General features: G+C 32.8%; 2 protein-coding genes across 2 annotated transcripts; one reads left to right on the forward strand and one right to left on the reverse strand.

Moving 5' to 3' along the window:
- Positions 1 to 1,578: 1,578 nt before the first annotated feature.
- On the forward strand, positions 1,579 to 3,180 carry LOC120184172 (protein DETOXIFICATION 49-like). Its single transcript, XM_039188703.1, has one exon. The coding sequence runs from the start codon at positions 1,579 to 1,581 to the stop codon at positions 3,178 to 3,180; it is 1,602 nt and encodes a 533-aa protein (XP_039044634.1).
- Positions 3,181 to 10,755: 7,575 nt separating this feature from the next.
- LOC120184219 (BAG family molecular chaperone regulator 1-like) lies at positions 10,756 to 12,340 on the reverse strand. Its single transcript, XM_039188740.1, has 4 exons — positions 12,109 to 12,340; positions 11,740 to 11,996; positions 11,503 to 11,649; positions 10,756 to 11,421 (listed from the first exon to the last, which is right to left on the reverse strand). The coding sequence occupies exons 1-4, from the start codon at positions 12,338 to 12,340 to the stop codon at positions 11,035 to 11,037; spliced, it is 1,023 nt and encodes a 340-aa protein (XP_039044671.1). The 3' UTR covers positions 10,756 to 11,034.
- Positions 12,341 to 13,823: the final 1,483 nt, after the last annotated feature.

Here is a 13,823-nt window from a genome sequence, read left to right on the forward strand (position 1 = left end):
ATTCCGGACACAATCCAAAATGGGTTCCATTGCTTTGTCCTTTCCCTAACACAAGCTCCCTCCCCCGGCTTAACGACACAGTTATTTCCTAATATAAAATTATGTATCTATCTTTATTCCTTTTAATCGATCTGTCGTTATCAATATAATGAATAACGAATGTTCGAATACGATCGACAAATTTATTCGGTGAATAATTGAACAACTTTTAATATATTACAATGCTTAACATTTCCTTACCTTGAACAAATTTAAGGGTGGCAAAAAGTTCATATAGTGTAGGGACAATGTTAATGGTCCTAATAGGTTTTTTTTTGGGGTGGGGGGGGTGAGGGGGTTTACATATGTACCAAATCTCAACCTCTTACTTCTTTTGTCCTTCGGTTTTAGGACCTTTAAGGCAGTACATTGTTCACCATCCGCTGCAGCTTGTACCGAGAACGTCCACAGCAGCATTTTGACCCTATACCCTTTTGTATATTTTGATGTGACTAGGGGCATAAAAGAATATACACTAGCGATCATATGCAAGTAAATAAGTGATAGTGTGTGACGATCCATTTATGGTAATATTACAATTTACTTTGTCACTATACCCTTTTGTACATTTTGATGTGACTAGGGGCGTAATTATCACTTGAACATATGGTAAGTGATGAATCATAATGTAAGTCACGATAAGATAATATTCAAAGATAAATAAACATTATTGACTCGAATTTATGATTTATTATTAGACTGTCATATCTGTTAACATATTTTTCTTGATAAATACTTAAATCATTATTTATGATTTTTTATGTTTAGATTTATTTGATACAAGTAGTATAATAGAGTATCTGTGCACAAGTGAACTTTATGGAGCTCAACCAACAATTTTTGTTTGTGCGCAGGTTGTAGGTTGTTGGTGATCAGGTTAGGACAACAATATTCATAAGAAATTTTTCCAATTGTTACTTAATACAATATATATTTTTTAGGTATATATATTAGTAGGATTCTTAATTATTATTTGATATGTAATTCTATTTTAAACGTTTGGTATGTATTTGATTAAACTAATATGGCTATGATTTTATATTAATGTCTTCTCAACGTAAGAGATCACATTTCTACTTTTCATTATGGAATAATAATTAAATAATATATTTTAATAATATCAAATTAAAATTACTAAAATATTAAATATAATATATATATATATATATATATATATATAAATATAAATTATTCAGGTCGGGTCAAACAGGTAATTTTTCACCTTAAAATAGACGAACCTTAAAATTTCGAGAGAGAAATCTACACCTACAGAATTGGGTCGAATCAGGAACGGTCGAATTCGTGTATTTTCACCATTGCTAATACGCCTTAGACTGTAAACCAAACAAATAAGGGAGTCATTACTCTAGAATCATAGTTGAGAAACAAAATGTAAATTTTCCTTCTTTTCTAGACACCGGTTCTCGGTTGACTCCCGATGCCGGTCCACATTCACAAGCACACAAAACTCACTATAAAACCCACTCCACAACGCTCCTCAATCATCTCCCTGGCAGCGTTTTTACATACACAAAAACAATGTGCCAGTTCACATCCTCCTGCAAATGTGATCCCCACGTCCCTTACCTTGTCTCGGTCCAAGACTCGAAAGGCTCGTCCAATATTTACGAACCATTCATCCCTACCAGCCCGACATACAAGCAAGAATCGAAGTGTCACTCCACGGATGTCCCTCTTGCAATCAAGGAAGCCATTGCCATTGCCAACATTGCTGTCCCCATGATACTAACAGGGCTCATTTTATATTCCCGTTCGTTGATTTCCATGCTATTCCTCGGCCGCCTCGGCGAGCTTGCCTTGGCGGGCGGCTCCCTCGCCCTCGGCTTCGCTAATATAACCGGCTACTCTGTTCTCTCCGGTCTCGCCATGGGGATGGAATCGATTTGCGGGCAAGCGTTTGGTGCTAAACGATACACGGTTCTCGGCATCACGTTGCAGAGGACGGTGCTTTTGCTCCTGGTTTCATCGCTGCCCATTTCTATCCTGTGGATCAACATGAGGAGAATATTGATACTTTGTGGCCAGGACGAAGCTATAGCCATGGAAGCACAATGGTATCTTGTTTATTCTCTCCCTGACCTTTTAGTCCAATCATTTTTGCACCCGTTGAGAATCTATCTGCGAACGCAATCCATAACTCTTCCTTTGACGTGCTGTGCCGTTTTATCGATTCTTCTCCACCTACCGATCAATTACCTTCTCGTATCGCACCTTAAACTAGGCATCAAGGGCGTCGCTCTTAGCGGCGTGTGGACAAACTTCAACCTCGTGGCCTCATTGATAATCTACATCCTCTACTTTGGTGTCCACAAAAAGACATGGGGAGGGTTTTCGGTCGAGTGCTTTAAAGAATGGAATTCGCTTTTGAATTTGGCCATCCCGAGCTGCATTTCTGTCTGCCTCGAATGGTGGTGGTACGAGATCATGATTCTCTTATGTGGCTTGCTCTTGAATCCCAGAGCCACCGTTGCTTCCATGGGGATTTTGATTCAAACCACGGCGTTGATCTACATATTCCCGTCTTCGTTAAGCTTCAGCGTCTCGACGAGGGTGGGGAACGAACTCGGTGCAAACCAGCCCAAAAAGGCCAAACTCGCCGCGTTCGTAGGCCTTTACTGTGGCTTCATGCTGGGCTTATCAGCGCTCGTTTTCGCAACAATGGTGAGAAACATATGGGCTAGAATGTTCACGACTGACAAAGAGATCGTCGCGTTAACGTCCCTCGTTTTGCCTATAATCGGGCTGTGCGAACTCGGGAACTGCCCGCAAACCACCGGGTGCGGGGTTTTAAGAGGCACGGCGAGGCCGAAAGAAGGCGCGAACATAAACCTCGGTTGCTTTTACCTTGTTGGTATGCCGGTGGCAGTGTGGCTAGGTTTCTTCGCGGGATACGATTTCAAAGGACTGTGGCTCGGGATGTTGGCTGCTCAAGGCTCGTGTATGGTCACCATGTTACTGGTTCTGGTCAGAACAGATTGGGATTTGGAGGCCGAAAGAGCTAAGAAGCTCACCGGAGCTGAACTCGTCATCGACGACAGCAAAGAGAATCAACACGAAGCAGATCTCAAGGAGGATTCTTTTTCTTCATTTGGTGATTTGGATCATTATTGCCTCGTTTAATCAACTTATTTTTGGAGTTTTACATGTTATCTTGTATAGATTAAACATGGGTTAGGATGATATTCATTATTTTCGGTTTTTTCGATATACTCATTAAAAATCAAATATTATTGAGTAAAGAGATGATTGCTACCTCTAGAGATTTCAGATTTGAACACCATAAATTGTAAGGATGAGAAGTTTTCAAAATTACTCAGAATCTTTAAAAAATATACTATATTATAATCAGTGACGGTGGTAGGATTCAAATTTGATCTTAATAGCTCAAATTCCCGACTCCCAACTACTTGTGTCAACCCTCGTTGACAATATTTGATCTTAATTTTAATTAATTAATCTTTTAATATATGATCTTAATCTCGTTTTTATTACTTTCTACTCAATATATATGAAAAGGAATGGGTTAATGTGCAAAATTCAATTCCTTGATTGTCTCCCAAAAGAAGGAAAAATAAAGGGTTTGACGCGGCACGGTCGAGCTAAATGAGGACAATTAAGGGAAAGTTAGAAGAAAATTACGATTAGAGGCATGATTTTAGGTTTAATTACTTGCTTGAACTTTGCCTATAAACTATCCTAGACAAATCCTCGACGTAATAAATGCTTAAAGATAAAAGGCATTTACGTTTGGAAAACTAATTACACGTAATTATTAATTCAATCCCCCTAGTTATATACTTAATAATCTTCTTTTTATTTTTCAAAAAATAATTATATTTTTATTTTAATCTTTTCAAATTTAATCATCATATTTTATATAAATTATTTTAGAAAAACTAATAAGAATAAGGGTAAACTACAGAGTTTGTCACTTTTGTTTCATGTTTATAAATGTATGGTCAATCGATCCAAAAAAAACTTAATATGTGGTCACTTTCATTTCGTTTTAATTAAGATGTGGTCACTTTCGTTTCGTTTTAATTAATATGTTGTCACTGAAACGTTGACCTCCGTTATTTTGATGATATGACAAGTTAGTAAAAGGGTTTAACCTTGGATTTTAGAAAAAAAATACTAATTAGAGACCATTTTATAAATTCAAAGAAATTTAGGGACAAAATTCTAATTTACCCTTTTCTAATTCTTCTTCCCCTAGCTGACTGATGAGCTTAGCTGAAAGGTTGAAAAATCATAGAGCCATTGTTGTTGAATGTAGGCACCACCATACACTCTCGTAAACTTTCATTTTAATACATAAACTTTCATTTTGTTTAGAAAAACATACCTAATACTTAGTTTTCTTTTCATTTTAATATTTCATTGTTAAAAACTTAATGTGTTTAGTATCTAAACTATCATTTTTTATCCGTTTTAATACATAAATTTTAATTTTTCAAAACTTAACGTTACATTTTGAAAGAGATACTAATATAAAACAAAAATTAAAGTTCTTAACGGTGAAATGTTAAAATGAAAGAAAATTTTAATTTTAAGTATGATTTTAAAAAAAAATTAAAAATCTAAATATTAAACAGACAAAAATTAATAATTTAATTACTATAAACGCTATTTTAACTAGGAACCGGAAAATTCTTCCCTAGATCTTTAAATTTGTGCGAATTATCGCAGTAGACATGCGAAAATTGTCGTGACATCAACAAACTTAACCTCGAAAACCAGATAGATAAGACAAAACATAAATCACGTTGGTTTGATGAGTGGTATTAATTAAAATACTAGAAACCTTAAATTTGTCAATTGAGCTGCACTGGCACCACGTATTCTCCCCGGCCGCCACCTCGCTCCAGCTGCCTTAAACGACTCCATCACTTCCCCTTTCTTAGGGTTAATTTTTTAAATTCTAGTTAATAAATACTTTTATTAATATTCGATTAGTCTAATCAGACGAGATATAGATAGACTCTTAATATTATAAATATAACAAACTGGGTTAAAATTTAAAATGGTCGTTCTTGTAATAATTTTTTTTGTAATATCTAATTCAAATTAATTAATCCGTGATTTAAATTTTAATAGTTAAACTCAAAAAAAGTTAAAGAAGGTTTTTTAATAGAAGTAAAATATATTATTGCATGGAGAGACTGAAAATAGGAGAATCTCTGACGTGTTAAACATATTTTGCACATGCAGAGTTGGGACCATGAGATCTAAAGCCTTGAAATTTGAAGATCTTCCCTGTTGAACTTTAGAAAGATTTCATGCCATTATTATTCCTTAAATTTCTTTCGACTGTATACGCAAATTAAGGATTTTGTTTGACAGAATGGTTTTATAAGGTATTTTTATACAAAACTAATTATTTAATGTACTAATATTGTATGCTTATCATAATGTACTGGCCTCAAAATTATCGGAAAATAAAAATAAATATGATAAAGAACTATTTTTCGACTTGCCCTGATCTTTTTCTGCCCTAAAGCACAGTCCTGTCTGCTTGTAACCTAATCATATCACTGTGGAAGATATTATTTAGGGGTGCTTAATGGGTTGAGCAGCTCGAACTCGACTTGGTCAAAGCTAGATAAAAGCTCGGCTCGGGTTGATTCGACTCGAACTCGGGCTCGACTTGAGACCTTAATGAGCTGAGTCGAGCAAAGTTTAACTCTACTCGATAAGTTTATGAGCAACGCTTTAATTTTTTTACTAGTTATCTTAAAAAAATATTTCATTTAAAAAATTACTAATTTATTAATAAATGAATACTTTATTAATTTTCTAATAAATAATAAAAATATTAAATTATTAATTAATAATTATTATTTTATTACACTAAAATCTTAAACCCTAATTATTATTTTAATGTATTTATGGATTGTTATAATAGAGTTTAGACTTTCAATTTGTTTAATACACTCTTTTTGATAATTTTTTGGTTAAATGTATCAATTTATATTTATATTAAACTCTATATAGTATTAGTAGATTTTACATATAGTTAAAAAAATAGATAGAAATTTTGGTGAGCTTAACAAGCAACGAGCTTAAGGAGCATGAGTCGAACAACAAGTTTTTTTACCGAGCACGAGTAGAACAAAATTTTAACGAGTAACAAGTCGAGTCGAGCAACATATTTTTTTAACGAGTACGAGTTGATAACTGCCTAACTCGAGATTAACTCGCTTGATAATCACCCATAAATCTTTTAATTTTAATTAACTATGTTTCTTGATTAACACCTCAGAATTGCGAAGCATCAAAACCTGTGGAAGTAAAACAGTACTGAAAAGTGTTGGGAGCCTCTTAGTGCATAGTCCTCGATTAAAATGCTAGAGTCTATAAATAATATAATATATTAGAAAAGAAACGGCATTAATCAAAATTAATTCCATAATTAATATTCAAAGACAAGATTAACATTTATTTATTTATATATGTATATATATAGTATGAAAAACATGAAATGAAGTCCAAATTGGACAATGAAGCAAAATGATTAAAAAAACACATGTTATATGAAACATACTTATAATAATCATTGATCGTACATGTGCTTATATCATAGGTGACGTTCCTAATCACAAGCCCTTCAAGTAAGCCATATACTTTATTTGCATAAAGTCTACCCTTACAGCAAATTAAATCCCTACGTAGATTTGAAACCAAATTAACGAAAAAAATATAAGAAAGAGATGTGAAAACTTATCTAATCGTTTTTTTATTAATCTGGGGTAAGTTTAAGACAATATATGTTCTCAAAGATAACTCTCAACCTCTTTACGTTGTTGAACGTTTACATTCCTAGCATACCTGGTGTTCGAACCCGGTTCATGAACGTATAACAATAATTTCTTTATCTTGGAGACCACTTGGTTTGTGTCAATCATTAGGGTTGCAAAAAGGGCAACCAAAAACGCTGCGAAATGTTGATGCATGTAGATCGAGAACACATCGTTTTCAACAGAAACCGCAGCAATCATACTATCTCAATGATAAACAAGTCTTGCGAGCAGATAGCAATGTGGACTTGTAAACAATTTCGACTTAATCCGTCGATGAAACATCATGTGCAAACAAAGGAAATAAATTAAAAAGAAAAAAAATACGTTAGATTTGTATGCGTTTTTGAAAAGAGCCAAGAGAACTGATGAGAGCAATCATATATAGCATCAAATGGCCTCTAATGGAAAGGGGCAGTTTGCTTTTGATTATGGCAAAGGGGCACTTTTTTTTTTGTTTTGGTCAGAGGTTTTAGGAGATCTGAAAGGCCGGATGTTCATGCAGTTCGTGAAAGGGCATAAGAAAAGGTTTGAAAATGTCTTGGTCGGAGCTATTTCATGTTATTATATGATTTATATCAGTACTTATACTCACAGTTGCAGAAAAAAAATTATATTTTCTGCACTTTACTGAGACATAATTTAATATATGTATAAACCGAATTTTTGATGTTTAATTATGTGATATACATAATACATTATTGGAGTTGACATTCATTATAGAGTTACCTAATGACATTAATTAAAGTAATTAGAGATAATGTCATTCTAGAAATTCACTAAATCTAAAATAACAAAAATAGAAGAAGATTGTGGTTATACACCACTTTCAAAGTTTAATCGATTAACTACTACCCTATCAATGATCACTAACATATATTTATAGAGATAATTACTTGATTACAAAATAAATTTACGTAACGAGATATATACTTCAACTAAATTTTCTACTTTTTAATAAAAGTCCAACAGAAGAAGTAATCAGTTCGCCATTTTTCTTCCGTCACAGTACGATTGATTCTGACAGAAAGAGAATAGCTTGGTGAAAGCATGCATTTACGTTACGAAGAGGCCATGCATGCAATACGCCAATTAATATGCCAACACCAAAGAAAATACAGAGAAAGAATGATTATGTTAAGAATGGGATCGGATATAAATAATATATATAAACCAAGTGATTTCAATGGTTAAAGGGTATGTTGATATTCCTTGATGTTTCGGGTTCGAGCACAACGCGTATGTCAAAAGTATAAACGTTCCTTATCAAAGGGTGAAATTTGTGATGAATCATAGGCCATGGTTTTAGACAACCCACCCGGTCTATGGTCGTGCATTCTTAATACAGCCTTGAGGCTGGGGCTTACGGTTCCCAGTACAAAGAATAAAGGCCTGTAAAAACAAATAACAGAATGGGCTTCGCAATGATACTAAATGATGGCTTTGAAAACAAGGTTTTATTTTAGGATAAATATAAATTTATTGAGAGACCTCGATAGAAAAAATATATTATTATTTTTAATTATATATAATTCGAGCAGTTTTATCTATAAAATTAACGTGCATCGTCAAAAAATTAAGAAAACTTTAAACATATACACTTGTAATCATTCTAAACTTTTTAAAAAATAATTTAGAGTAAATATATTATTTTTATAAATTAAGTTTAAATGCCTAGTTGGATCAGAGAAAACTTTAAACATTAAATGAAGATAAATGTAAAAAGTTAAATTAAATGAAAATAAACGTTCAAATATTATGTTTTTCGGCTGTTAATTTTTTCAATGAAAAATCATTTTCAATGATTATAAAACATTTTAAGATAAATTATTCTGATTGACCCTTCGTCGATATTATTTGAAAAGCCAACTCAAGAGGTGTGAGCTGGCGGACCATTATTAATTGGACCTCCAATAATAAAATTTTGGGCAGTGGCACCGCCCGTATAATTTCTAAATGGGAGACGGAGAGAAGTTGTCTCAAAGATATAACTTTAATTCATTATTTTCAGTTTTTATATTCTTAATTTTTTAAATTTTGGTTTTTATCCGATTAGTATTAATTGCATGAATCAACTTACCTACTTACCTTAGTGTTTACTGGGATCGTTGTTGTTCCTAAAGGTTACAAGTTCATTCACCAGCGACTGTAGCAAGGTGATTGAGTGTTCATTGTCAAATAGTAAAGTATTTAGAACGGGTATTGATTTATATAAATTCATCTTAACTTAATAAAAGTAGTATTGATTATATTCTCTAATTTTTCAAATACATATATAATGTATTATGTGTAAGTTATAGATTCAATTCATTTTATCCGATTTGCTCATTTTAGAACTCTTGATAAATACTTGATTCGAAGTTAAAAAGTGAAATTTAAACCTTAGTTGCCTCTCTTTTCTTTCAACCTAATTTGGTGCGACACTAATCTTAATGTTGGTTGCTGATCACAGGAAATATTAGTTCTCTTATTTTTTATATTATATCTTTATATTTTTCTCTTGAGTTTTTAAAATTTTGAATATGCATCTCTGTCTTTGTGACATGATTTTTCCCTGCTCTTGTGGCACGCATTTCCTCTGCTCTTGTGGCACGATCCTCATAGTTTTTGTTATATTTTTTCGCATACATTTGCGGTTGTTTTGGTTCTCGCACAAACATTTATTTTCTAATTGGTTAGTCAGTGATCACATATAGTCAGATTCTCTCTTTTGGTAAAAGGTTGTTTGCCGATGTAATCAGAATTGTGTAGCGAAACAACCTACCAGATTATTTGGTACGCTCTCCACTCTATTTATCACTTCGTCAAGTCTCTTATTCGACAGAGACAAGAAATTTATATAAAGGTTATTGGATTTTGATATTGGTCTTCATTTTTAATAGAATATTTTAATTTTTTCTCTCGTATTTTTAGGTTTATTATTTACTTTTATTTGAGTATTTTGATGACTATTATTTCATATTTATCTCTTTATTCTTATGTGATGTAATTTTAGATTTATTCTATTATTAATAAAATTTAATTGTCATTGTTTAAAAAAATGGTTAAATTAACCCGCCGATCATTACCAAGTTTTGTTAAATCCAGTGGTAACGAGTTTAACACCCTTAAAAAGTTTTGGATTCGAGTTTCCTGAATCAAAAATAATATTGAGAAAACATATTTGTATCGTATTAATTGGGGATGAGTGAAACATCGCCAAATGTCTATATAAATCGCTACAATACTTCAATTTATAGTCAAGCTCAGGAAAAATTATTAGATGAATCTGACTCGTTATTTTTTTCAAAATAAATAATCACCTATTTTCTACATGTAAATAAAGAATGAGTAGTTTAAAAATTACTTTGAGATAGATGAATTTTGTTAGGAACATGAATGATGTAGTGAGTCGAAACCATCAAATAATTTTTCAAGATCAGAGAAAAAAAAAATATAGCTAGGACTGCAAATGAGAGGAGACAGATAGCGAGCTACTTGATATCGATTCGGTCAAAGCTCGATAAATACTCGACTCGAATTCTTAATGAGTCAAAACGAACTACTTAGTACTCGATTCGAAAAACTCGTGAACAGCTCAAAAATATAATATATTAAGATTTTTAAAAAAATAATAATAATATTAACATTCACGTGTTGATTTTTTTTAAATATGATAAAAAATTTTCATGTATTTAATGTTCAAGTTCAAATTCAAATTTGAGTTGAGACTTCAATCGAGTTAAATTTTTTTTCTTTTCATTTTAAGCTTTAGTTCATGATTTCGAGTTATAGTCCAACAATATTCGAACTCGACTTGACTCGTTTATAGCCCTATCCGTGGCCATACCACGTAGAGATGGAGATTATTCATTAGGTAAACAAGGGTTTAAAACTGTAGAGGCTAGTATATTTTCAATTAACAAAGTCTACAAATATACAAATGTTTGCCACCGTCAAAAGGAGGGCAGTACACAAACTCGGAAATGAATTCAACAACAATAGAATACAGCTGAAACAACAGGTTTTTAACTATTATCATGGAAGCCCCATTTTATTTTTATGGTGAACTTAATGACAGATAGAAGAGAAAAAAGAGGGTTGCTCAAGAAAATCTAAGTACAGGAAGAATAAGCAAACCCAAAGCACGTTCACAAAGGAAAAAGAAGAAGAAAAAAACAGGGACGTAGCGTACTGCTTAGTCGAAGAATTCCCAAGGGAACTTGGGCGAGGCTGAATTATTGGCCGCTGGTGTGGATGTAGATGTCGAGGAGACCGGTACCAATGCCGGGAATGAATCGAATGTCTCCCATTTCGTGGTGACTACAACCGACCCCAATGCCGATTGCTGCAGCTGCTGCTGTTGGTGGATTGGCAAATGGGCAACCGAGTTGCTTGATTTCTGCTCTTGCATTGGAGCTAGTTTTTGCCCCCTTGATTGCTGCTCTTGTATAGGTGCTAGTTTCTGTGCATTCGAATGCTTATTTCGATTCTGCATTTCAGTTTGGCCTCCATTGGTGTTGGGCATAGCGTTTTTGATCTTCAACATATCCAATGTCTCAACATATTTTTGAACTCTTGTCACCTTCATCAACAATGGCAAATAAAGACATGTTTCTTTACAATATCAAAAAACCAAAGCAGAGCAAATAATCATTTCAGATACCTGCATTTTTCTCTGCAATTTGGCATCTCCATCGGCCATAATCCCATCTAATTTAAGCAACTGATTCATCAACTGCTCAATCAAACTAATCAAATCTTTCTCAGCCACTTTCCCACCTTTAGAAATGATCGATTCAAGGGTTTTCACCTAAAACACAATCGACAAAACCCCAAAATAACATAAACTCAAAAGCACGAATCATGAAGCTCATGAGCACGAAAATTGAATAATATGTACCTGGGAAGCAAGACTATCAACTTCCAAGCTGATTTCAGAGATAGATTTAGAAGCTTTCTCCATCTTAGCATTCTTTCTCATCTCCAGTAACCTTTTCTCCTGACTAATTGGGTCTTCGATTAAAACGAGTTTCGATTTGTTCTTCACACCAGCCATGTCCAGAAACGCTTTGGAATCCCTCGCTTTGTCTTTGTACAACAGCTTTTGATCTTGATGGTGTAGTCCAGTTGGACCTGTCAACATCTTCTTCAACTCCCCTGACACACTCAAAAGCAACCCAAAGTCAATAATTTAAACTTCGATTAATTGATTCAATGAAACTAATTCCAAATAAAGGGGGAAAATAGAATGAGTTTTATAGTAATTCACCGAATGTAGCTTGAGAACTGATGCTGATTTCATGGTAGATGGACCGGTACTTGACTCTAACTCTGATAGTCGGTGGCGGGATGGAGTTTCGACCGGAGTCCTTTTGAACCAACATTCCCCCGGGTCTAAGCTCCCAATCTTGAGCAGCCGGTTCACCGCCACCGCTAAAAGCTGAGCCTCCTCCATTTGTCACCGGTGACTGCCCTGTCACTTTAGTCTTCATTCCCATCATCTTTTTTCCCCTCTAAAAAAAGACGAAGAATATTTATGGACGATTGCTTTAGATCTCTCGAAATAATGAAAGCCGGCGATCTGTATTCTTTTCAGACAAATGACTCCGATCCCAGCATTATAGGAGTCAAATCCCTACGCGCACGCGAATTTCCAAACGATTTATTTTAGAAAAAGGAGGAAATAAACCGAAACTCTTCACCTTCACCAGTAATGGCGTCTTACCAAAATGCAACGTGAAGAAGAAGAAGAAAAAGACAAATAAACGCAAAATCTCCGATTTTTTTCCGCGAACTCCCAGATCTCTTAAACTATAATGTAAACAAAAAAATAGATGAATTTTGCTCACGTAAAAAACAATTGTGTTCCTAAGAATCTGCGATTTCCCCCCGATAAAAATCACAGGAAAGCAAATATAATCAAAGGAAGCTGAAACCTTTGATTTTTTTTTACCCAGAATTCTATGTGGTATGTTTTCTTCGTCGAAGCTCTTGGAAACTCGTGGAAGATGAGAAACAACAAATTGAATAAAAAACGAGTGGACAGCTAACTCAGCCGCTTTTGTGACTTAAGAATCAAAATTATTATAAATAAATATATATAAAGTGGATATTATCAAGTAGTTTAATTTACGATAAATCGATAACAATATTATCAAATTTTTCAATTTTTAAAAATCAACAATTAATTAATTCAGGATGACAATAAATTTTTAAATAAGATTAAGAGTTTGAACCTTTTCGTTCGCAGATTGAGTAAATTGGATTGGGAGGGTCGCTCTTGTCTCTACAGTACTTAATTCGGATTAATTGGTTAATAGATTAAAAAAAATTAAAATTATATAATTTAAATATTTTATAATTTTTTCTAGATGATCCAATTTCATATTTTTAAGTTTTTAATATATATATTTTAAAAAAATTGTATCTTTAAATATAAAATTTTGATGTAATTGTATACATACATCTAAACTACCTACTATCAATACAGAATTTAGATATTAAAAATATTAAATTATTTTAAATTAACATTTAATTTAATAATATATATAAATTTTAAAAAAATAAAATTATTATTATATTATGTTATTTTATATTTTCTGATAAATATTTAACAAAGAGTAAATAAAATATAATATTACTAATAAATTATATATATGATTAATATGTGATCAAAATAGGAGAAAATAATAATATAATAATAAATGATGTAATTTACTAAAAATATTTAGGGTAAACTATAGCATAGACCACCCAACTATATCCCCTTTTAATTCGAACACTATTTTTGAATTATTGTCAATCAGACCACCCAACTATTTAAATGCATTCAATCAGGTCACTTGTCGTTAACATTTAACAACCACTTTCGTTAACATTTAACGGAAGTGATGATGTGACAGTTAATAAACTAGTATAATTACACATTTGATCATCCATATTTATAAATTCTTTCAATTTGGTCATAATTTTAACTTAATTCAA

This window comes from Hibiscus syriacus, unplaced genomic scaffold (genome assembly GCF_006381635.1).
Source record: "Hibiscus syriacus cultivar Baekdansim isolate YM2019G1 unplaced genomic scaffold, ASM638163v2 tig00112857_pilon, whole genome shotgun sequence".
Taxonomy (NCBI): domain Eukaryota; kingdom Viridiplantae; phylum Streptophyta; class Magnoliopsida; order Malvales; family Malvaceae; genus Hibiscus; species Hibiscus syriacus.